Source organism: Protopterus annectens, chromosome 2.part0, assembly GCF_019279795.1.
Source record: "Protopterus annectens isolate FY-2018-M chromosome 2.part0, PAN1.0, whole genome shotgun sequence".
In the NCBI taxonomy this organism is placed as follows: Eukaryota; Metazoa; Chordata; order Ceratodontiformes; family Protopteridae; genus Protopterus; species Protopterus annectens.
The window spans coordinates 1,103,060,145-1,103,086,681 of record NC_056728.1 but is presented as its reverse complement, the minus strand read 5'-3'; the positions used below and the strand labels follow the sequence as shown (position 1 = coordinate 1,103,086,681).

At 36.4% G+C, this 26,537-nt stretch overlaps 1 protein-coding gene across 2 annotated transcripts in view; it reads right to left on the bottom strand.

The window, feature by feature from the left end:
• TBCK (TBC1 domain containing kinase) overlaps window positions 1–26,537 on the bottom strand; it is a 1,512,759-nt gene that overhangs the window by 20,618 nt on the left and 1,465,604 nt on the right. For both annotated transcript variants that reach the window (XM_044061297.1, XM_044061298.1), the window contains one exon: window positions 19,057–19,216. In XM_044061297.1, coding sequence (XP_043917232.1) covers window positions 19,057–19,216 — 160 coding nt within the window. The remainder of the gene's footprint in view (window positions 1–19,056; window positions 19,217–26,537) is intronic.

Sequence of the window (26,537 nt, the reverse complement as noted above, 5' to 3'; positions counted from 1 at the left end):
ATGCCATCACTGTGCTACATTTGATACTGTAGTAACATTATATCACGTGCCATCACTGTGTTGCATTTGAAACTGTAGTAAGTATGTACATAGCTGTCAGCTCAGCAGTGTCCATGGCAGTGCTTGATGCTTTGCAGGATTCTGCAGTTACATAAATACTGCTACCCAGTACAGATGAAATTGCATTTTGTAGAGATGTAACAAATTGATCATGGTTCTTTCTCTAAACCTGCCAATTTTAAGGAAGTGCATGGTCTAGCAAGCCTACTGTGTTTCTGTTTATATACTGATTTTGAGCAACTCAAGTGTAAAGGGAGAAGGTAAACTGTTACTACAACAAACACTTTACTGAGGGTTTGTGAACAATGGAATTAGTACATGCAGAGATCAGGGGAATCCCCACTGGAGGCAGTGCCGCTTCTTCAAGCAAAATATTTCCTCCATTTGTATTTAAGTAGAATATTTCAAAGGACTAGCATCAGTTATGGTGATGTTAACAGTTCTCCATGACTGATGCACAAGACTGAAACAACAAGCATTTTTTTAATGTTCTAAGAATGATCACTGTCTCTTCAAGCTGGAACAACCTTTGAGTAAAATTCCATAATTAAGAGGGGTGAGAATGATATGTAGTCAAGATAACAACTTTCATACGGATCTCAAAAATCTATGTGGTAAAGTTGAACTTTTAACTACTAGATGTGTAGAATCTGCTTTTTGTCACTGTGCTGTTACCAAACTTAAATGTTATATTGTGTTAAGGTTGTTAGACTCGTCGAGTGTGGCTACATTAGTTAACAGTATAATGTAAGTGTAAGCATAACATGACTAGCAAACATAAAATTGAAGTAATATATGTCCAGAGAGATTGTGAAGAAACTGAAAACACTGTCATCTGTGTTAGCATGTCTGGAAGGAGATTTATGCATATTCTCATTTCTATGCAGGCATGACTAATTGTGAAAATGTAAATAAGTTTTAGTGTTGAGTATTTTCCTGTTTAAATAGAATGTGTAAAGAATTTGTCACTGCTTTGATACATTTCTAACTGCGCATATTTGCGAGGGACCTTCTAAAGTATAAACTGTGGAGAATCAGCTGAACAGTGAGTGTTGTCATTACAATGTTCCTGGTTGCTAAGAGATTATTTAAACAGCTGATTGACAGAAAAAGATTTTCTTTTTTACAGATGACTTATATTTTGAAATTAGACTGTTGAGAATGCAGTTTGTCAAGTAATGAGCAGTCAGTGGACACAAAGAAAAGAGAACTCACCAAAAAAAAAACGGTACGCTTGCCAAGGCCTTGCTATATATGTTAAGAGTAGATCAGGGCCATTAGTTTTTAGTTAGATCTGGAAAGCTTAGTTATTAAGATAAGAGTTTTTCTAGAATAGTCTCCTATCCTGCAGTTTGATTTTACATTTTTAGTCATTGAATTCTAGTGTTTACCAAGATTTATTGATTTACAATCTTGTAATCATTTTACTTATTATTAAATGTTTTTCATTACCTTACATTGTGGCTGGAAACCAGTGTTTTTCTTTGGAGGTTAGAGAGTGCTTCTACCAGTTTGATACTCCCAAGGTCACCTCCAAGGCCTGGCTGTTCTGGTCATAGCTATCATTTATTTTATTAATTAATTTTCATAATTGGACACCCCTTTAGAAAGGCATGAAGACCCTGTGATTGGTGGCAGCATTATTGTATTATTTTGGGAAAGAGAGACACCTGGAAAGCTGTGTCAGGCTTTCCCAGAAGTGTTTGGATGTGTGAGATTTAAACTGACTTTGTGTGTGAGTATATCAGAGTATATCAGAAGTTTTAAACTGGGACACTTTGCTCTGAAGTGTGGAATAAGAAAATACATTTGGGTGGACAGAGGTACATAGTCCAGTCTCAGGAAAATACAGCGTGTTTCTTTCCCTGGTAGGGGAAATGGTAAAATATTACTTTTGTTTAAGTGACAGTCTCATACTGGAGTTAGTAGTGAGCATTGATGCTCTTTAGTTACTGACCCAGGACAGTAAGGGATGTCATTTGTTGGCAGTCCAGTGTGGTACTGGCTGGATGTCACATTAATAGAGATAAAAGTGAGTACATTGTATCACAGGGAGAAATACAAGTTCTTCGAGGCAAAGTATTACACCCAGCAGCTCTAATCGCCTGACTTAACATGTGATTTGATAATTGGCCAAGATTTCCCCAATTCAAAGAGCTATGGGAGATATGGGGGAGAAAAAGCTCACCCATATACATAGAAGACACATACAAACAGTGTAGAACAAGAAAGGTCTGTGTAGAAAGGTCATACAAATGTTATACTGAGCTTTGCTAAAAGGCAACATTGGCTAAACTAAAGGATTCTGTGGCAGGGTAAACCACTCTATATTCACCATAGAGATTTGGTGGTCCCCAAAATTGGGGGGCTTTGGTCTACTAGATTTATATGCATATGGGATGTTGGTTCTGGATTGGTATTATGATACAGCCAGATCTAAGCCCATGCCAATATGGGCACCAGTTGAGTAACCTTGAGACCTTAATGGTCTTGGTACAACACCTGTTAAATTAAAAATGTCCTACAAAGTCTGGGACCATGGAGGCCTGGAGTATTGATTTGAGACTTGTAGTTGGACCAAACCCTGTATTCACTCTAACATGTCTCTTTACTCCCCATTCTGAAACAATTACCTTGTTAGGGTAGATCAGCGGATGCTATGGTGAGCTAACAGGATAAAAAGGAATTATTTTGCTTAGTAGAGATTTATGGAGCTGGTCTACAGGAGCTCTCCACTCTTTTAACTCAATGAATAAACAACCATAGTGGTGCAGAACAAGTAGAACAACCAAACAATGAAGGGTCCTCAAAGCTGAACAAAAGGAGTCACGGACTCAGTACTAGGATTAATTGCTTTCATTCTTTTTAACAAACACTTAGAACTTCATCAGAATCTAATTGCTTACTTTCTACACAGATTTAAAAATGGTGACTTGCTGGTTACTTGTTTACAAATGTCCAATTACCATCCCACCAAAAACCCAAAAATAAAAATTTAAAGATATAATGTTAAAGGTGTGAAGTTATGACAAACATCACCTTAGAAATTGGCACAAATCTAAATGGCAGTTTAAATAAAACAGTATATACTGCCCTTACAGTCTCTGGACTAGCAAGAAGAACTTTATGTTAATTGACTCATTTAAGCCTGGGTGCTTGTCTGATCTTAATCTACTCTGCCATTGGGGCTCTCAGCATTCCAGCCGTACATTATAGTTTCCTGAAAGGTCTCTCATGTCTACTGCATCAAGTTCACTACAAGTAGCTTTGGGAAAACCATCAATTTTTTGGACATTATATTGTTCGCTAATCGAGTGAGTCACAGATTTGAGAGTATGATCTACAGAAAAGAAATGTTCGTCAATCAATATTTGCACAGGAGAAGCCAGCACCCACACCACATGAAAAAGGGTGTAGGGAAAGGACAGTTTATTCGACTAAGTAGGCTTAGTAGTGAGGATGATATTTTTGGATGAGAAACGGAAGTTCTGAAGTCTTTTTTCATAATTAGAGGGCATGACTGATTGTCTCACAAGGATCATAAATGAAATTCATTTGTTATGCTCAGACAAGGCAAGACCAATCCTGCGCAAACACCGGCCTGAAACCAAACTGGTCTGTAGCAACATATACGCCTCAACACTGAGTTCATTGATTGGTTACAGGGGGCATTTCTACTCCCCATTACAACCGACATGTTGCTGATAAAAAAATTCTTATCAAAAAGAAAACACAAATCTAAAACTGTACACTGCATTAAAAACATACAATTCATGTACCTATGTTGAACACAAAATAATGTTTAAATTGTTTATAACATTTTTTATTGCAAAACTATGTTTAATTAGAAATCCAGATATAAACATAACTCATACAAACACTTCATAATGCAACACAGCAGCTCTAAATTTCCACTACCTACACTGTTATAACATAGCTACTCTCCTTTTTAATAATGGCACGATAGATACAGATTCTTTCAAGCCAGAACTGTCACATTTAACCTGAGCTGCAAAAACAAGTTCCTTATACTGGATAATATCCTCCCATGATCCACCTCTTAGGTTAGTGGTAATTTTTTCCCAAAATAAGGAAGGTGAATTTCAAACTCCTTACAAATTACTGAATGTTTATATAGGATATTAATGGAATTACCTAATTATATCATAGTAGTGTTTGTTCGGCATTGTATGTAGTTAAATTTGAAAGACGCTTAGAAAGCAGATTTACCAGCAATGCTACAGCCACTAAAATACAAGCTAAGGCTTTCTTAAGCCTTGTATGCTGTATTCATAAATGCATTCCTAATTCTGCTGTCATAGTTTTCCCCTTGACTAACTTGACCAAAGGTAAGGATTTCCTGAAAGTTATGTGAAGAGATGTAGTAGCACAAACCTTTAGGGAGTTAAAAGTTATGCTGCAGTCAAAAACAAATATTAGCAGCTCCACACTTTTTAAAAATACCTGGTGCACACAGATGTCTCTAAGATATGATATGCACAGTCTTGTCTCAAACTATAAATGAGGTTAGGCATCCCAGCTGTGATGTCAGCAAAAAAGCTCAATAATGCAGAAATGTTGTTCAGTTATTGATAGGGGAATGCCTTGCCATATAATAGGCCCTTACCATTCTAAAATATTCTTTGTTGTTGGAAACACTTAATATTAACTACTGCCTATGCTGTCCTCCAATAGCACTACCAGCAGAAAGACTGCAACCCTCAGTTGACTAGTTTGGCTTAGACCTTCCAGCCTTAATATCTGAAGACCAAAGACCTTCCAGCTAAGAAACACTTGAATGCAGATAAGCTATCTTGGGTATACACCCCATTCATGGATGCCAGAAGCAGTGGTGTAGGACTGAAGGAAGAAGTCATGCAGCACACTGACTGCTAACGCTGGAGAAGGTGCTGTGGGGTTGTAATTGTTGGGGCTGCCTTTAACAGCTGGTGTATTATGACAAGCAAGCTAACCACAAAGAAGCATGGCAAGTCCCTGTAATAACCAGTGAGGGGTAGGTACATTTTTGGGTAGATAACAACTAATACCTGGGGAAAACAGATTCTTAAATCTTGTGCTGCAAGTGGATTACATGCAACTGTCTAAAGGGTGTTAAGTTTAAATTAAAAAGACAGTATATAAACTGCTCATGGAGTCTGAAGTATGGAAGTTATTCCCTGAGGCTTGAAAAGGACAGGAGTTAAGGGAAGCTACTCTGCCTGTGTGGTGAAGCCTGTTGAAAAAATGATAACTGTTAAGTACTGTTTTACTTTGGAAAATTCTTGCATGAAGGAATAATGAACTGATCTATGAACTGCACTCTGGAAAGACTTATGAATGGACTGCCTTTATTTCTGAATATTCCATGTTTTGGTGCAAAAGGCTTTTTCATTTTGTCTATGAGCAGACATTTTTTTTAAAACACAGAGAAAGCTGTTTCATGGACAGACTTTACTACAGCAAGCACTACAGTATGACATAGCATTAATGAGTTACTGCCACAACTAAAACACAATAATACATTTTTTAAAGTACCTTTATTATTTATCACTTAAGACGTGCACACATACATTAATAGAAATGAAAACAAGTATTAACTTTTTTTCCATTTACATACATATACATATATATCTATCATCACCCTAGCCTTATATAAATTGCACAATTTTTGCTTCACTTAAACCTCACTCCTCCTCCTGAACATTATTCGGCATATGTTGTTCCCACAAATTCCATTTACTTATATGCAACTTGCTTCTTCCATGTTCTAAAGAACTCTCTTACAGTTCTTTTATCTTTCAGAATATTCAATACTTCAAATGCAGTTGGTTTAGACTTTGATTTCAATTTGCTAGCAATTGCTTTTTGGCAGCCAATAGAAATAAACTTAACTTTATTACATCTGGACAATTTAAATCCTGTGTTCCACCTGAAAAGAATAATTTCCTTTGTTACAGACACTTTCTTCCCTGATATTTCTGACAGAGTACTCTGTAAAGAATTTCTAAGATCTGCCAACTTATTACACTTCTAAAAAATACATTTTCTGTTACTTATTTGTTCCCCATCACACCACCAACATTTGCTATCTACCTCAATAAAAAAATATATTTCAAGTTTGCTTGGGGTATAAAATACCTCTGCAACAAACACAACCTTGTGGAATCTGTTGCATTCTTGGAAGCCATATATATATGCCCTCCCATTGTAACCTTGTATATTGTTTATTCCAGTCTCTCTTCCAAATCTCTTCTAACCTCCTCTGATTGACTTTTATAGTTATCATGCAATATTTTATACACCCTACTGATTATCTCCTTTTCAGAACCAGCTTCTGTTCTAGATTTAACTAAAAACTTTACTAGAGTAGTTCTTTCACTTAGGACTCCCTTATCACTTTCTCTGTACCTATATTCTGTTATCAATCCCTGGTAAGGAAGGCAGTCTCCAACTTGCAGTCCAAATGTCTTCCTGGTCTTGGCTCACTCTATTACTTTCCCACTCTAGTTATGTGCTCCTAATACCTTGGTTCCTTTGCCAGTTTTCTCCAGTAAATTCCAACCCCACTTGTCTATTTCCTGTGTCCCTACTTGCAATAATCCCTATTGGCAAAATCTCCTTTCTCCATTCCTGTGTCAGTTTAGTTCTTAGAATACTTTCTTCTGCTTTGTTAATAGAATATTCTGCATGGTTGTTATTACTCTCCTTAAGGATCTGCTTCCAAAATTACACTGTCTCCTTGTTTCTTGAATTCCTCGCTTCATCATCATCCTTTTCTAGTTTGTATAGCCCTCTCCTTATGTTATGTATATGAGTTTTAACTGTGTAACTCTAAAATAACCCTTCAAATCAGGTAGTCCTAAACCGCATTATCCTACTGAAAGGATCAACTTATCACAGTTAGCTCTTGCCCTCTTCCCCTCCCAGATAAACTCATTTAACTCTTTATTATTTATTGTCCACAACTTTGTCTCTGGTTGATAAAAATATGAGTGACCTTTAAAGAAAACTAAAGGGACTAAAATAATTTCACTGCTTGTATCTTACAATCCATGAGAGCTTCTATTTTCTCAGTTTTTAAGATATCTTTTAATCTCTTCCCACATATCCTTAGCTACCACAACTGAAGTATTTTTAATTCATACTCCTAAAGGCTTCATCTTAACATATCTCCATGTATTACTGAACCAAATCGTGTGTTGGTACATAATTTATGGTGATAGCCTTTGTCTTATTTTCATTAATTTTATACCCTGAAAAGACCTGAAACTGTTTCAAAATGTTCCACAACACTGAAATGCCCTTTTCTGGATTCATCAGGTATAACTTAACATGATCTGCAAATAAAGCCAACCTTTTTATTACTATACTAAATATATCCTTGAATTCATGAGTGCATTATTTTCTTTGTCAGTGGCTCTAAATATAAAGCAAATAAATGGGAAAGAAGACTCCTGTGCCTGGTTCCTTTGTTCAAACACAACTTATCAGATATGAACCCCTCATTGTAATTCTTGTCTCCAATCCATTCTTGCCTACAATCCAACACATATCCTCTTAATTAATGTTATTACTGTGTTACGGAATTCAAATGCTTTCATTATCCTTCTCACAAAATCCCAGCTTGCCAAATGCTTTTTGTGCAAAAATACTCACCAACAACAGCAGTACTTTTTACATTCTGCTTCCTTCCAGAACCATCATTGCTCTGTTAATGTTGTCAAATGTTTGCATCCACTCCACAAAACCACAATGTTCCACATCTACTGATTTTGGAAACATATTTGACATTCTTTTAGCTAGTACTGACAATATAATCCTGATTTAAAACTGAAATTGATCTATATGAAACCTGGCCTGACTGGTCTTTACCCTCTTTGGGTAACACAGCCAAAACAGCTTTCTTCCACGATGTTGGTGCTTTCCCTCCTTTTAAAACACTGTTAAATAAAATCTTCTAGATCTTTCTTACCTTGTAATTTCCAAACTTCCAGAGGAATACCATCTGTGCCTGGAGCTTTTCCTGAAGATTAATTATACACTGCTGTTTTTATTTCATGCTCTCTTATCTTAACTGCTAGTTGTTGAGCCTCGTCTATTTCAACTTTGGCATAATTACGTCTTCCATAAATATTCCCATTTGTGTCTTTTCTTGGTTTCCACGGCCTTGCACAAATTTTCATAATGTTTGCAGAATATCTGTAATACCTTTACAGGATCTCTGGCTGTTTTTCTTGTCATAGGCTCCCTAAGTTTGGCAACAACCATTTCTACTTTCTATTGCCTAAGTCATTGTGCTAAAACTTTTTTGTGTTCTGGAGTTATTATCAAAAATATTTGTTCAACAGCAATCTTTCTAAATTCATGCATATTATCTAGATACTCCCTTATTTTTCTTTAGCACTCTGCAGCTGTGCCTCTTCTTGTTCCATGAGAGTCCCCTTATTCTGCAATACTTTAACCTCTGTTAGTCCTTCTAAATAATTTCTATTATTTCTTAACAATATCCATTTCTGTTCTATTTCTAAACTCCATTTTCATTTTATCCCACTAACTGGCTATAACTTCTGAAAAAAAAATTCTATCTTCTTTAATAACACTCACATAATTTTCACTATTCATTCCTTAAATTTCACTCTTTTTAACAGGTAGGTGGGAAACTGCCACTGTCTCATTTTTACTTCATTGCCCTGCGTTTTTATTGATGCATGATCTGAAATAGTTATTGGATGTGTAATGAAGCTTTCAGTTAACTGCATCTGAATATAATTTCAATCTAGTCTAGCCCAGTTATTGTACCTTAAGGTATAATGTGTAAATTTTGAGTTCCTACTACTCAAAGTCTGTGTCTTCCATACAAAATATTTTCATAATGTACCCACTTTTGTTACATTTTCCCTTCTACGTACCCCGATACATACTCACTTTTGCAGATCAAGTTCCAATCCCCACCTATAAGTAATATTTCTTGTTGAAAGCAGACTATTTCTCCCAAAATAACAGTTTTTGGTGGAACACACCACAACAGTAAACTTTGAAAGTTATAAGCTTATGATCACTTTTGCTGTACTAACATTACATTAATAAGTGCAGCAACTTCATTTTTATGGAAATTATTATATCAATGTTAGTGCAGCAAAGAGCATTTGCAAGCTTTCAACCACATACAGAGAAGATGTATCTTAGCAGAAAAGGGAAGCATTGGAGTGTAAGCTTGCAATCTCTGTTTGCTGCACTAACAGTACAGTACCATCAACTTCAGTCTTCATGCAAATTGTTGAAATAAAGTAAGTGCAGCAAACAGAAACAGCAACCTTGCAACTGCATACATAGAAAGGGTCACATTTTAGCAGAAAAGGCAAGCTATGGCCAGTGTTTGCTACTACTGCTGCACATTCAGAGGGTTATTACAACTGAACATAACCAAATATTGGTGCATGAAGTAGTCAAGAAGTCTTGGAAATGGCATATAAATGATCAAAGTCTCATCTAAGGATATATTTTTTATTTCAGAACACAGATCTGCCAAATAGTGGGTCTCTTAACTTTACTGAACGTTTTAAAAATGTAAAAATAAAAGGAAGTATTGCAAAATACTATTCTTTAGGCTAAAAAGGTAAGTGATATCAAAATATGATGAGCTCTTCAATACTGTGTTAACAGTGTCTTTCTTACAGGCAATATGAATGGTGGTTGAACACTATTATGCAGTATAAGTGGAAATCAGTGATGTTTAGTTTAGTTTGAAGAAACATAAATAAAATTTGTTTTGTCCAGCTTTGCCTTTATTAGCTTTTTCTGAATCAACAATAGAGGAAGAAAGGCATACATCAAATGATGACAGCGAAGCCACTAGGCAAATGCAATGCGATACACTGCAAAACAGACAAAGTAGCCCTCTAAACAGACTCTATTTGTTGAAAATCTGTATTGTGTAGTTGCCACTAAAGAGCTGGACTCATGCCTGCTGCACAAATCTGCAAAGCAATTTAGCTCTCCTGAGAGATTGTGTTGACTTGCTCACTGTCAATAGTCTTGCTTATGGATGCATCAGGTATGATCTTACACTGCCTTGATTGCTAAGGTATTGTATCACTATTTGTTGTCAGTAATGTTCTCACGGAAACGTGAAGTAAATCTGGTCTGGAAAGTCTTCAGGACCTTGAATATTATTCTACTTTCTTTTAAATAGACAGGAAGGGTGTTTGGATTAAGTGACATTTGAACTAGCCTTCCTATGTGCAGCATGAAAATTCTGTTGGTAGGCATTTGGGAAGAATTGGTAATAGGGTAGGCTGTAGGGATTCTCCGACCCAACTGATTTTATTGATTGGTGTTTCTCTGCGTATGTTGATTGATTGATTCCAGAAATTTCTCAAAAGAAGGCAGTGTTTTCCATGTGATACTTTGCATGAGGGCATGCATTCAGAGCAGCAAAGTGGTATACAAAAAGTAGAACTTGGATATTAAAAGATGTAAATAAACTAACATAACTGTCTTTTTTTTTTAAATAGCTCTACTACAACACTGTTATCTAGTGTATATCTTGACAGTAGCAGTTTTAGTTAGAAACAATTTAACAATTGGGAGAAAAATCTTTGTTTTGGGACTTCTGTTTACCACTAGCTTTGGACTTTCACTAGGAAGTATACAGCACTGAAGGCCAGCCTGTCTCCTATTAGAGTGGCAGATGAATCCATTAGTACCAGTGTTGACATGCATGACACAGCATTCTCTCAGACACATAAGCTTGAGCACTACGCTTCCAGAACAGATACAATATGTAGGATAAATGACTGTCCTTTGCATGAGTCTGCTGATAAAAAACACACTCTGTATTACCTTCTACAAGACAGAGGGTTAAATACATGCTACCCCACAGTTTCCAATAATCCAACTATCCGTAGCAGTAATATGGTATTACATGCCTCTCACATGCTCAGATCTCTCACTAACTTTCCTTATATTATAGTACTAGCAGAATATAATGCTTCTCTGTTTAACAAAACATTCCAGTTCATAGACACCCCCTACTATGTCACACAAATTAAGATCTCCTCTCCAAAAGATTCAGATGCACTTAGGTGCTAATATAGCTGTTGCCTCTGAACCTGAAGCCTACTAACAAAGTAAAATGACCATAGATGCTTACAGCACTAACCTGAAGAGGCACTCTGCCTCAAAGCACAGAAATAAAAAGGTTAAAGCTGCCACTCATTACTTTCTTATCACAACTCAAATAAGACTGATGACGAGGTATCTATCCTTTCTTTCCAAATCAGCAAAAACGAATAAAAGCAGTGTGAATCCATGTCAATTTTACTTCAAGTCTTCAACAAACTTAACACCTCAATTCTTTAACATTTCTGCTGCGCTTCAGCTATTACTGGACAGCAGAGGTCAAATGTCAACTGTGGAATAAATTATTTTTTTTCACATTCCACTTTATACGACAAAGCATACTTTCAAAAGCGGACGTGTAAAATTAAGATCAGTTTTCTCACTGCAGCGTTTAAATGTTGGGTTAAAAGAGGATTCCATGAACAAATGTATTTCCAGTACTCAAAGGCATTTAATGCAGTAATGGGAGACAGAAACTTGCTGCCTTAGTATTCTCACCTTACTGAAGGCAGCCTGTTTTTACCACAAGCAATATTAAACTGACACTGGTGTACATCAGCCAATTATTCACATCTTTAGGCCATGGGAGATTAAACTGTAATTGACTTATCAGGTTTCCCATGACACAGTCTTGGCCCAAGAATGAATTGGATAAAAATGAACCAGTGATAAAAACAAAAATAAAAACTGTATCTGAATTTATTTCTACTTCAGTTACACCCTCTTTTTTCCCCAAGCCCCATTTCTTTTTTAATTTCCTCACATAAAATATATCTCATAGTTTGACATAATGTTGTCTAGTTCTCATATTATTTCACCTAGCCCCTCTCTCCTATGTATTAAACCAGTCATTGTGTCACCTTCTATAAAATATTACTTGCTGTTTGACACAGATGTAAAATAATACAACATCCTTCCAAGCCACTGTTCTTGAGGCATGACCTGACCAGCTGCCACCAAGTGCCTTTTATCTTCAACCATAAAACAGGGCACACCTCATCAAAATGTTTTACACTAATTAAAATCGCTATTAGCGTTATGTTTAAATAATGCCTAGAAGAGAGAGATTAAGCGTAATTGTCAGAATATGGTATCTCAAAAAACAATGAGGCTAAACACAGTAAGTTTATTAAGCTCCTGAAGTGACACAAAATCATACCTTATGTGTCAAAAAGTGTCATCCAAAAACTAACAAGCAATCATATCTTGCTCTTCTAGAAAAACTGCACTTATCGTCACTGGTTATATGTGACAACACAATTATATTATAAAGCAGTTTAAAAAAACTTTTAAGACACAAAAGGTTAACACATATTCCTGCAAAACCCCTGACTACAGTTTCAATGAGTTGGTGTGAAATGAGGGTTTCTTTACTAATCCACGTCCACATGACCACAGGGACACATTACTGCAGCACCAGCACCATTCTGCTACTCTTCTTTGAACTGTGTCTCTTGGAGAGATGGCCAGCTGAGTAGACAAGTTACACTGAATTAGGTCAACATCATCAGCCTCCTTTATTCCATTTTAAATGGGGTCGGAGTGTCACATCAACCTCAGTCAATATGACCAAATTACCTAGAGCTAATGTCAGCACTGTAGAGTGGTTGGCCCTGAATTAGGTGCCAAGAATAATCTATACTGCAATAGCACATCCTCTTTACTCATTGCAGGGTTATTTCCTCCTATGGCTTGAAATGTCTGCCTGCTTTTTCCTGTCAGTTTTGCACACACATTAAGAAATATTCAACATATTACAAGTGGCCAGCATTAGAACTCTGTCCTGCCCGGGTGACGGGATTAACATTTAACATTTAATGTGTCATTCACCTTTCATGAAGTTTCTATGTGCCATGCAGGAATTAAATCTGCTCTAAGTACAACTGCTCAATGGTGTAGAGGTTTTGGTTTTGACAATAGATGACGTGAGTTTGATTAAGATCACAGGTGCTGGAGGGCTGCCTGGAGAGGGAAGTGGGTGACAGGGTATACACTGGTTTGCCTATGTTACAAAAAAGTGTTGGTTATATCCCACTTAAGAGGCACAATCACACAGATACATGCTTAAGAATGCAGGGAGTGCAAGCACAATGAAGGAATGAATGAATACATGCCAAGCAGTAGAATTGTGTGGACACACACAGTGGATTGGGTTTGTTATGAACATCCAAGAAATTTAATTTGTTGGATGAATGCCACAATTTCTGGCTGTTCATCCATCTCCCGTTATTCAGCAATATCCATAGAAGACAGGTGAGGAGAGGAACAATTAGGCCAGTCAGGGACAGGAACTTGATGGTCATAGGGGGCAAAGACCAAGAACAAAAAAAAATATACTCAAAGAGCTTTTATGAGTGATTGCATTACTCATCCCGAAAGAACAGGTCAGTGTAAACAGATTCATAATTATCTCTGCTGCAGAGAAATATGCTCTTTTGATGGGTACTGTTGGGCCTAGCCCTGTGTATGCAGTTTTGGACTGCTGTCTTTGCCAACTAGCTGCATATATTACTAAAGCTATTGTGGGATAAACAGTCCAACTCTTAAAAATAAGATGCAAAATGATATGTACATATATATTATGCATACAAAGGATTAATTACTCAAATCAGTGCTCAACAGGTTATTTTCCTTTCTCTGGTCACTGAATTTAAGGCCAATATACAGAACAGTTAATGTCTGCAAGTCTAAAAAGTGTGAGCAGCTGATTGTTGGTGTATGAGAAAAAAAACGAAAAGCAACTGCTATATTTGTACACTCCCCAAACTTGTATCCACCATGCCAAACATATAGACCTCTCTGGATATGAATCGCCATTAACACAGCCATCTATACACCCTACTTGCAATTTTGGAAAAAAAATCTGATATAAATTTGAAATTAGGATACATTTACACAACTATGTGTTATTAACGTTACAGCAGTGATGCTACAGGTGTAAATGTAGCTTAGATTGAAGCTTCAATGAAATTACGGCACAGTATATATCAATCATATTATTTGCTCATGCACCTGGAAAAGAAGACCAGACAACTTAAAACCCATTAAACAAAAGTTACACACTTACCATCACAATAAATATGTAGAATCAGAACAATCTTCCTATACCTACAGGACTGTCAGGACTCGGGCAGCTTAGCTCCTAAAACTTTCTCAGTTCACTTAACTTCTCCCCTATTCCCGCAAATCTGTTTGCAGAAGAACGCCTCATCAGATGTCATTTAGCTCACAAGAAAAGAAAAATCCAAGGAAGGAGACAGAAGCCTTCTAGCACTATTTAGAACCCCCTAACAAGAGGGGGGAAAGAGTCATCGAGGAATATGGGGCTACGGAACTGGTCCTACACATATAACATTAAAATAATGACATAACTTTTGTATGGATAGGACCATTCCCTCTTCATCTACCTACAAAAGAAAGCCTCAAGCATAACTTGCTTGGTGGATCACTGCTAAGGTGGTCTTGAATAATAGCATCTCTAAAACTACCTGGACTGGAAATTCTGATTTAAAATATCTTAAAAGACAGCATCTCCAGAAGGATCTGAACTGGAGATATATGACATAAAGATGCCTTCTAAGGAAAAGGGAGACTAACACTATTTAAAAAAAAAAAGACAGGATAGTACTAGAAGACTAAGACCCAACCCGCATTATTCTAACTGCCAGAGTGAGAGTAATGGGATTCTCAGGGGAATAGTTAGTATCCCTAGACGTACTGGGAACTGTTAAGGCCAAAGCTTACAGTCTGGGAATAGATGTGAGTGAGTGAAGGACAGCCTAAAAGCAGCATTCCACCGAGGCTCAAAAAGGCAAAAAGTAAGAGTAAAGTGAGTAGAAGGTAGCAAAATGGACCAAAAGAAGGAAGACATATCTTGTAAACTTACAGAGATACACTTATAAGCATTAACAATAAGCTGTCCAACAGCCTGAGGAGAGGATGAGAAAACTTATTAGAGCACATACAACAGTCTTCAATGTGAGAGGAATCTGGAAAGAGATTAGTGGCATTAGACAAGAAGCAATGCAAGGGAGATAATCTTGGTCCAAATACAGCATAATGTGCAATGCCATCGACATTAAAACTCTTCACCAAAGAAAACTGGTAAACAAGCGGTCAGTTAAGTGAAAAGCACTGGCTATTACTTAGTCCAAAAGTCTAATAGAAGCATAGTCATCCTGGGGGTGGTCATCTTAATCCCAGAAGAAAAGTAGTAAAAAGAAAGTTTTTGGAGTCCCAAGATGCTTCTACCTTTGAGAAATAGAAACATGTTGCACGATTTTAAGGGGCAACTACTGCAAGTAATAACATTCCTAAAATGCAAAGGGAATATAAAAGTTTCAAATGGAGCAATGTAGAAAGGAAAGACAGCATGAATGGAGATATCTACAAAAGGAGAAAGACAGAAAAATTCACAAATTACTACTTGCACAGCAAGGAATTAGATAGCAAGAGACAGCTGATCAACTCAAAGCTTTCAGAAGCCAAACAGCAGATATATAGGGTATATATTACATCATCGCACACTTAAAAAAGCGAACGATGATTAATTGACCCCATGTAACTGAAAGCTTCCAAGGGAAAAAAAATCTCTGTTCCAAAAAAAAAAAAATAAAAAAAACTTTAAGACATTACATAAAGTGGGGGGCTTTACCCCCACATTCTCTCACACCCCCTACTTAAATATACCAACTCCAAGATCGCACTACAGTGTTGAAAATGGCAAAGTTAACAGAAGCGGCCAAGCAAATTCTTTCCCGGGGAAAGAATTTGCTTAAAAGGCGCGTCGCTATTTTGCCTTTTCGTTCATTTAGGTTCGATCAAGTCCCATTCGACAGAATGTGTCTGCGATCATGTAACAGGAACCCGATAGATACCCCAGATATTATTTGACAAAAATTTCAAAGAAACAGCTTTAGCACAAACGTTATGTCATTCACTGGATAGGTGAATAAAAAGTAAACAGACGCCACAGCCTAAATCCTATTAGCCAAGAAAAAAAATCAATAGTTAAGGGCATATCCTGCCCCATCAATGTACCAGACAGACCACAGAGCATGAAAACTCAATAATAAACATGGCCTAGACAGAAAAGAAAGATTCCAGTCCTAGAGATAGTCCTGAAAGGGGGATCAGAAAAAAAATTCTGAAGAAACTAGTCATGCCTAGATAGGAAAGTAGATCCTCTACCTCAGCAATGGGATTCCCAACAGGTACAGTATGTCAAGAAAGAGAAGGAACCAGCAATGTATGACCTAAATCATTCCGAGAAAAATCAAAGATACAAGGGTTGGTATCTACGAGTCGGATGCTATCAGCACAGAAAGGGCTGCACTGCAGAAGATGAACAGAGATTCCAAAGCGAAGAGTAACCAGCTAACAGGCATAACATACCATGTGACACTGATTATGGATCAAGTGAGGAATAACAAGACAAGGACTGAAGAAGAACCCACATTGGTTGCCTCCTGTCGATATTCTCTGGTGGAATTCCTGAAGAAAGCAAAGTAAATGTCAGACCTAATTAGGGATGTGTGTGATGCTCCCATCTAGAAACTTGTCTCTTAACGACAAAATCTTCAGAAGACATGAAGTCTAAACCCCAAAGAAAAAGAACAAGAGCAGTACTGGGCCAGAATGGTACCAGACTTAAGAAGATGATAGGCCAAAACTCTTAAGAAAGGAATGAAAACCAAATTACCAGGTCTTGTAGTGGCACAACTGCAGACAAATCTTGTAGGAAGTCCCATGTAAGGAAAAGAAGCACAATCCTCAAGACTGAAAGGAATGGGACTGCCAGGATAGCAACAGCTGCTGTAGGCACTGAATAAATCTGGACTCCATGAAGATAAGACAGACCAACTTACCACCAGGAACATTAAAAATGAATCTGCACCTGTTCCTGAAGGATCAAAGTAATGACAGGATGAGTGAGTAGTCTTAGACAACCATAGTACAAGGACCCTGGTAACTAAATCTGTAGAGATATCCATGAGTTGTCAAAATAAGTAATAAAAGGACAGGCAAGAAGTTTTGTGTCCAAATGTAGTGAAATAAAAATAAGCATTAGTGTAGCCATGAAGTACGCATTATAGGATTGGTCTGGTCTCAATAAACTGATGATGAGGCATAAATGACTAGAGAGATAATTAGAAGAGGTTCACTGCCACTGAGGGACTCTGACCAAAGCTGTGGGGATCACTCTCCTGAACGTCCACATTTACACCAAAGTCTTACATATGCAAACATGTAGAGCAAAGAGCATAAATGAAGCATGTAAAAATGCAGTAATATACTTATGTTAATATATGAATATACCAGGAATCCCATTGCCTTGAAAGACTAAGAATCCTAAAAGTAACTCTCAGATGGACTGCACCCCATCAAGACAGGAAGAGGACAAGGGTTCTCAGATAAACTGAAGAATATGTCAAAAAGAGTGATAAAGAGGAAGACACCACTAAGATCCACCTTCTTACAGTGAAAACCATGTTTTGGAGCACTGTAGGGTACAGACCCCTAGGCAAAGCATATGTATGGACCCTTGCATGCAGGATAATAAGCAGACACAACCAGGATTCATCTACTTGTGAAATATTATATACTGTGAACAGGACAGGGAGGACAATGAGATATTTTGGTAACTGTATAGAATGCCAGACTGTAGGCCATGACAAAACTTGAGCAGGGACGCCTGCTCATAGGACAGCAAGTGAGGATCACCTGCTGAATGTAAAGCAGCATTCTCTGTAGGAAACTAGTGCAAGAGATAAACTGGTTTTAGCTACAAAGGCAGGTATAGTCAGCTAACAGACAGCTGAGAAAAACATCAGATTTGTATAGAAAGACACAGACAGGTAAATATACAGTTAGACAGCTACATCGACAGACAGACAGGCAGACATGATTAGATAGGATTTAGTTTTGGCCTTATTTTTCTAAGAGTTAGGGATTTAAATTACTTACTGTGGAATGGTACACAAAAATAGAAGCAGCGAAAAACAGAATCTGAAAATGTATCCTATGATAGTAACAGTGAGGCAAGTGGAACTGGATAGAAGTCAGGCTGTTTAAGGTGGCAAGCAGTAGCATCTTTTAATAACTAAGGGATTTCCTTAAAAATTTATAACAAAATGTCAAGGTTGAGTTAAGAAGCAGTACTGTTATCCCAGTGATAAAGAAGCCTTTCTGAGGTCAGAGGTGAGAAATGTTGATTCTGATTGAAAGACCCCGACAAAAACTTTAACATTATGCCCAAAAACTCCGCCCCAAGGCTTCTAGGAAATAACTCCACTAGCATGCTCTTCTTTACAGATCCTTATATATGAAGGCAGATTCACTGGCCAGCAATGACCTAAGACACTTCTACTTTTATTTCATCAGGTGAGTCGTAAGATCAAAAAACTGTAAAGCTGCTTTAGTATGTGGTTATAAACTGAATTTTCCTGACTTTATTCACTCTGAACTGGAAAATCTGCTCAATAAATTGGTTATACTAGTTCAAATCTTGTATACGGTGGAACTCAGTTCCCTAAACTAAAATTTCTGCCTTTAATTACTTGATATATTTGGCAACAGCAGAGCCCATCAGTGAAAATTAAGAACTATAAATCACGAACACTTTATAATCCATACAGGAACTCAAGAGATCATTGTGAGATAATCATTATGTTATACAGCCTGTCCCACCTCACAATATTGTTTCATTATCTTCCCCCTTTTCTCTTATTTTCCTTAGGATTAACTGACATTTGATAACATCATTCCTTGCATTCATAGCTCATTATTAGTCTGTAATAAGTAAGTGCACTCTACTGGGTCACAGCATAATGTTCATTAAACAATCAATAGTAGGTAAGGAAAGGAGAGACTTACACTGACTGAGCTATTCATTGCATATCCTGCAATAACAATAGCCCGTCCTCGGAAGCTCTGCAGGGTGGCAGAAGCACTACACTGGATCAGTTCTCCCTCAGGACTAAACGCTGAGCTGAAAGGAATGTTAATACTGCCAGGAATATGGCCACGGTTAAAGCTGGAAAAATAGTTGGTGAAGGAAAATTAAGTATTTCATTGAAAATAATTCATACAATGGGTCCTTTAATAATGAAAATAAAATAACTGAATTTTAAAACATACTCATTTAAACAATAATCAGTATTTTAAGCAAGTTAACATTGTTCATTTCTAAAAAAAATGCAATAACCAATTAGCTTACACTGAGCAAATGATTCAACAATATTTAAAGGTCAAGTCAGTGCACATTTCATCCAACCAAACACACGCACACGTTGGCTCTGTTACAAGGAGGTAAAACACTTCAACAAACATTTCTAAAAACAAAAACCTTTACTGTGATTTATGTTTATGTGCACAAGTGACACAGTGTAAGGCTACCACTTGCCTTCAAATCATTTCCTCCTTCTCTTGCTTCACACAGCACAGTGTCATGTATGAAATCACAAAAAAAAAATATCTAATCCTTTATTATTAAATCTTGCTCAGTGTGCAACTTTACAATAAAAAGGATTCCCAAAATATATTGCAATACATTTACTACTATGATCACTATACAGAATTTAAGCTGTTTTGAGAATGGCTTCTAAGCAGTCATTCCTTTAACCCATTAACACTTATGTGGTGTAGAATGTCACACTTCTAACAGCCTACACACCATTGCACTCCAGAGCATTTTCTGAAAAATCAACTTGAAAAGCAAAAGATAAAAAATTGTAAATATTTTATGAATAATAAAAGCTATTAAAACTGTATGAATAGCAATGTTATCAGTAAATATATATTCTTCTGAGCGATAACGGTCAGTACATTCATAGTCTTTCCATAAATATTTGTATTATAGTAATAACCCATGGCTGGGCATGGGTAATGCTAGATTTTACCCATGGTTTGTGTGGTTTGGTCACGAGGGTATAACAAAGCCAACCATGGGTAAATCAGCACTACTCACACCCAGCCATGGGTTATTGCTACTATACAACGACATTTATTTAAGAAAAAAACCTTTCTTAAATAATAAAGCCTTAAAAAGACTGCATAATTGAACCAATTTAGATAATGAATTCACGTTCCTCGAGTTTGTATGTGAAAATCTTCGAGGTGGCCCATGGCAGCTTAAACTCGAGGAACGTGAATTAATGTGGCAATTGCAGACTAATGCACATATTTATCCTGGATTAAATGAAGCATGTTCCATCAAATGCCTGTTAAAATTAGAGGCATTAGATAGGTGAAACATGTTTAAAGTAATATTATTTTTTAAACTTTTTTGGTAAAAAGGTTTTTGGATATATATAGATATATATAATAACATTTATAATTATTATTGTGTTTTAAGAGTAGTATGAAGTTAATTTTCTACATAATATTAATTGTTCTCATTTTTATTGTAAATGAATGTTTATGTATTCAACAGGAATTTGAGAATGTCTTTTAAACAGTGTCTTGTTCATGTTTGATTAAGTTAATGATTAATTCATTATCTAAATTGGTTCAATTATGCAGTCTTTTTAAGGCATTGTTAGCTGGGTAATAATGTCTGAAGAAGTACATAAGAATTTTTGTACGAAAGCACTCACAATAAATTGTTTGTGTGGTTTTACCTTTCCGCCTTTGTTTTTGTTTTTACAGTTCGAGTTTAAGTTTTTTTTTTCTTAAATAATGTCCTTGTACAATGGCTCCATGGTGCTCTTCTGTGTTTTTTCCCCGGTATCATGGGGCTTTCTTGATGTACTGTCCATCCGTATGGGACTTCCCACACTTACACAGTACATCAGTGCTGTGTAAAGAAAGCAATGGAGAAAGGAAGACCTCCGTTGCCTTTTTTGTTTTTAATTGAAAAATGAAATCTGGAGACTTCAAGTGTACAGTAGAGATGGGACAGAGAAAATATAAGGATAATCAGGTATGTTTCTCTAGTATTGCATAACTGACCTGATTACCCTTGTATTTTATCATCTCTCTTGTTCTTCTGAAGTCACAAAACTAAGAACTAAAACTGTGCCAAAAAACAAAACCAGCACTCAGGAATGAAGGCAACAGGCTGCAGTCACTAAAAAAAGATGTTTAATAAACATGATTAAGCGCTTTCGTCAGAACAAACCTGACTTCATCAGAATCTAGTTACAACATATGTTGCAACTAGATTCTGATGAAGTCGGGTTTGAGCTCTTAATCAAGTTTATTAAACAACATTTTTTTAGTGACTGCAGCCTGTTACCTTCATTCCTGAGTGCTGGTTTTGTTTTGTTTTTTGTTCTTTTGAAGTCTTTATTTTTTGTAAGTCTATTTATTTATTTTTTTTTAATTAAAGAAAAGTAGTATTTTCATAGCATATATTAATAGATGAAAATCCAGGTGACCGGTCTTTTTTCCATTGGTATATGCTCGATTTACAATGTGCATGCTGGTCAGGCTGACCAATCAGCATGCTCATTTTTGAATATTAATGGCCAATCATTGTATAATATATTTTAGAAATTGGGCTTACTGTACATCAGTACCCTGAATGGGGAATGAGCGTTCTCTAGCAGGGTATTAATGTACAAGTAATGCCCGGTGAAAAATGAGCCTGCTGCTTCACGGCAGCTTATCAAGCTGTTATGGAGCATGGACTGAGAAAAACAGAATGGCAGACATTATTTTACGCTCGCAAAGTGGTGCTTTTGCTGTTTAGTGAGTGTAAAATAGAAAGCGTGTATGTGTGTGTGCATAAGAGAGAAAGAGAGTGTATACATGTATGAAAGTAAGAAAGAGAGATGATCATGTGTATATGTGTTCATGTTGCTGTCTGCTTGTGGGAGTGAATACGTGCATTAAAGCAAGAGTGACTGTGAATGTGTGTGAAAGAGAGATCGAGAGAGACTGAGAGCGATCATGTGCAAATGAATGCCTGTATGAAACCAGAAGTGACTGTGTGTGCGAGAGACATCGAAAGAGTGATGAGTGATGTGTGAGTGCATGTATGAAAGCAGAGAAGACTGTGTGTGTGTGTTTGTGTGTGTGTGTGTGTGTGTGTGTGTGTGTGTGTGAAAAAGAGATTGAGAGAGAGTGAGCGCGATCTTGTTTATGAGAGAGAGAGAGAAAGAGAGAAAGAGAGAGAGAATGGGCTGTCTATAAATTGTGTTTTACTTACCTTTTCTTTTTTAAGTACTATATTATTTTTTATATATTTTTTTGATGTAAAATGCTTCCTCCAACACCATTAAACATACACTACAAGTTTGAAACATTAGGTGGGCGAACTATTTTACATAAAAATATACAAAAAAAATAATATAGTACTTAAAAAATAAGTAAGTAAAACATAACACTTTTACAGCGACCCCCTTCTCTAAGGGCAATAATGCCCTCCAGTGTGTGTCTTAATGTGTAATTAACACCCTTCCAGGGGTGCAGAGATAACACCCCTGGGCAGGCGTTAATTACACATTAACGCACCCTGTTGTAAACTCAAAATTATATTTTTTTTGCTAAACTCTCTCAAGCAAACTGCCATACCATGGAAACTGTACAACCTAAACATATGTTGTTAGAACACTTTTGTTAACCAGATGTAAGCTTTCACAATATAGCAATAAATTCTTCTCTGAGTTCATGTTTATTCAGATATTTACAGAAATTAAAACATATACTTGATTATATTATCAGCAATATAAATTACACTGAATATCTCATAAGACATGCCACTTACAGTGCAAACATCAATGGCTGTTTCTCCAACAATATCTAAAGTTACACCTGATGCCATGCAACAGTTTGTAAGCTGCCTATTTTTTGAATTGCTAAGAAAGAACTAGCAGTATTTCCAGTATAGTATGATATAAATGGACATAAATAATGAATTTTCCTGTCTCCCATCATGACATTTCTTACCATACTTCTCAATAACATGCTGGCCTCTCAGTTATGAACATGCTAACATAAATATGAAAATATGAATAATAAGTGAAAAACTGTGTTTCATTTGTCTACTGTAGGACATCCCCGCTTAACAATATTAGTGTCATTTTGTTAATTACTCCTTGCCCTTTCTAAAGCTGCCTGTTATTAGCTTGCAAGTCAATAAATTAAAGAAGCCAGACCCCCAAAAAGTTCTGGAAGCCATAAAGAGCTATGGGTGTGAAATGAAAGTATACTATAGGCTTGAATGAGTTTACAGCACAATGAAACAAATTCCCTAAAATGTAAATGTTAGCCACAATGCGTTATGAAAACTGGCTCTGTATGGTTGTCACTACTGAACTGACACCCCAACCCATGTGCAAATATGGAAAAAGGTGGCTGTGGATGGATAAGTGCCCTGTACTTTCTTTTTTACTACCATTACCATAAAAATATATTTGCTTTTTGTAATCAGTCTTTACTGAAGGTGCTCACAAGTAAGTTAAATACAATATAAAAAGTATTACATACCGTTACAAACAATCCTTTGTATATAAAGGCAAATGATATAGCTGTACATAAATTCCGTACATAACCATTTACCTTATAAACTGATGTGCACACTTTATATCTCTTACTAGAAAAATGTCCCTCTTTATAGCAAACAAACATTATGGTGAAAAGCAGGCAGCCATAAAAGTGCAAAAAGAGCACTGATGCTTAACTGACAGTATAGCTTAACAGGTTAAGACAGAGTGTAAATAAGTGCATTCTGTTAACTAAAGTTTGATTCCCATTGCCTCCTTCTGAATACTGCATGACTCGATCCAAATTGAATACGATAGTTTTGCAAACAGTTGTTGTGTCTAGTAGTTCTGACTTTGTTAATAACAAAAAATACAAACATACACATTTGCACACAAGTGCGTACATGTATATACCTTTATCTGCTCAAAGTTGGTCCAAATGACTTCATACTGAAAGGCCACAGTTTATCGAAACATAGACCATGAAAGATGCACAACTGTTTTAAAGAGGGAAGGAAAAGCCCCATAGAATTCTAATGTCCTTCCCACAGCGCAACACAAGACAGTTTGACTTGAACATCAGAATACATCATTTTAATATTAAAGGGGTGACAGAAACATATGAAGGTAATTCATTTAACTCACTGCATGTATGGCTTTTGTAGTACTATGACCCGATAAGTTGTTTCAGTCAGAAGTAGTGCAAATAGACCTACTTCAAGCAAGTAAAGAAGATACACACAAAGTGAGATTTACATTTATATATATATATAAACTATATATAAAAAAAAATATATATATATATATATATATATATACACACACACACACACACACACACACACACACACACACACACACACACACACACACACACACACACACACACACATACATTTATGTATATGCACAGATATGTGTATATGTGCCATACCTCTCAACCTGGAAACATCAAAAATCTGGACAAGGCCCATGAAAAATAGGTACAAATCTGTATGCTGATTAACATAAAATTTGCATACATAATTATGTAACCCCATCCATTCCAATGGAATTGTGGGATACCAACTTTCAAACGCAAACTGAAGAACAGACAACCAAAATATGGCACCAGAGTTCCCCTGCAGCCATTCCAATGTCCCATTACCTGGCTATTTCACTCCATTTATCATAAACACTAATATGCATACTGCTTTACTTCTACAATGATTATTTGGATTTTATTTTTACATTTTATATCACATTACACAAACACTAACAGACATCTGCTGAACAAAGCAATACTGTTTCACAATGAAAATAGACTTTGCATTAAAACTTCTCTATCCTTGAAACTCACATTCATTAAAACAGCACTGAAACCCACACCACATCCAAAGAAAATGCATCTGGCCAGTGGTGGATAAAGATTACCTTTGGGCTGTTTTCAAATCACAGAGCCCTTGCACACAAAATAAGAAACATACATGTGTTATTTGATACACCTTCCTGACTTTATTAAATTATATTTCTTGTATAATACAGCACACTTTTTAGACTTACAGTGCATTTTTAATTTATTGTTTGAACATTTTTCCAGTAGACAATGAAACAAAATGCATGAACCAATAATGACAAAACTGCCCAATTCAGAACATTTCCATCATAAAATTCTTACACACACGTGTGTATATATATATATATATATATATATATATATATATATATATATATATATCTGTGTATATATCAAAATAGAATGACAGTAGTGTAAGCCATGGGCATCTTGCACAGCTTCTCAAACTTATTTTCAGTTTTAGTTTTTTGCTTGACTTACTCTGATTTGTGTTATCAGACCAACTCAATAGCTGTAAATGCACAGCAAAATTAACTAGGTGAACTGCATGTTTTAAGACTTCCAATTTTTAGTCCAGGCACTGACAGACCATCTCCTACATTCATCCTGAAGCATTAAAACTATAATTGTAATCCAGGAGCTGTTAACTGGCCACTCTTGCTTCTCCACTGTCTGCAGTGGAAAAATATGTGTTTTATCTTGAATGCTTGAAAATGTACTGCATTTGTTTAAAAACATTTTTCTTATAATGCACCACAGAACATAATAATTCTGATTCTCTGTTCCTGAATTTGGGTTAATGACATTTGTTGCTCTATTCACTGAGGCACAAATGCCCTTGTGCATGACATTTTCTCACTTCTGTTGTATCTGTAGCTACACCCTTGACTTATTACACCCACCCTCTTTAAAAGTACAACAACACGGTACAGTATCAGCAATACATCTACATACTATGGGAGTAGAACCCACAACCTTCTGCATCAAAAGCAAGTATTTAACCTGTTATGCTATTAACAATGCAAGCAGACTAAGCATAAGCAACACTAAACTCCACTTCCTCTGAAGCTCTCAGCTTCTTGTAAAATCCACTTGACACTGTATCTTTCAACTTTGCAGCAGAAGAAACCTGGAAAAAGCCAAAATTTATTGGGGGGGGGGGGGACCAAAGCCCAAGAAACAGGGACACATTTTAAACACTGCTTGTATAATTTTGTAAAGTTGTTACAATCAAATGTTGTGTTACCACCATGCATTTCACTGCCAAATCTTGAACCCAGGACCCTGTGCACTACAGTCAGACCAACATACCACTATGCCAAATTAGCAGTTTCCTGAAAAATAGGAAGACTGAAACTTAAATGGCTATCATTTAGTGAATTCAGTTCTCACTTCTCACTACAGCTCTCAACCTCTTAGCAGAAAAACCTGGACAAAGCCAATAATGGGGGAATACAGAATTCAGTTCTCACTTCTCACCATGGCACTCAACGTCTTAGCAGAAAAAATCTGGACAAAGTCAATAATGGGGGAATACAGCCCCAAAAATAGGGGCAAATTTCAATTACTGATCTTATAAACTTAGAAAATTG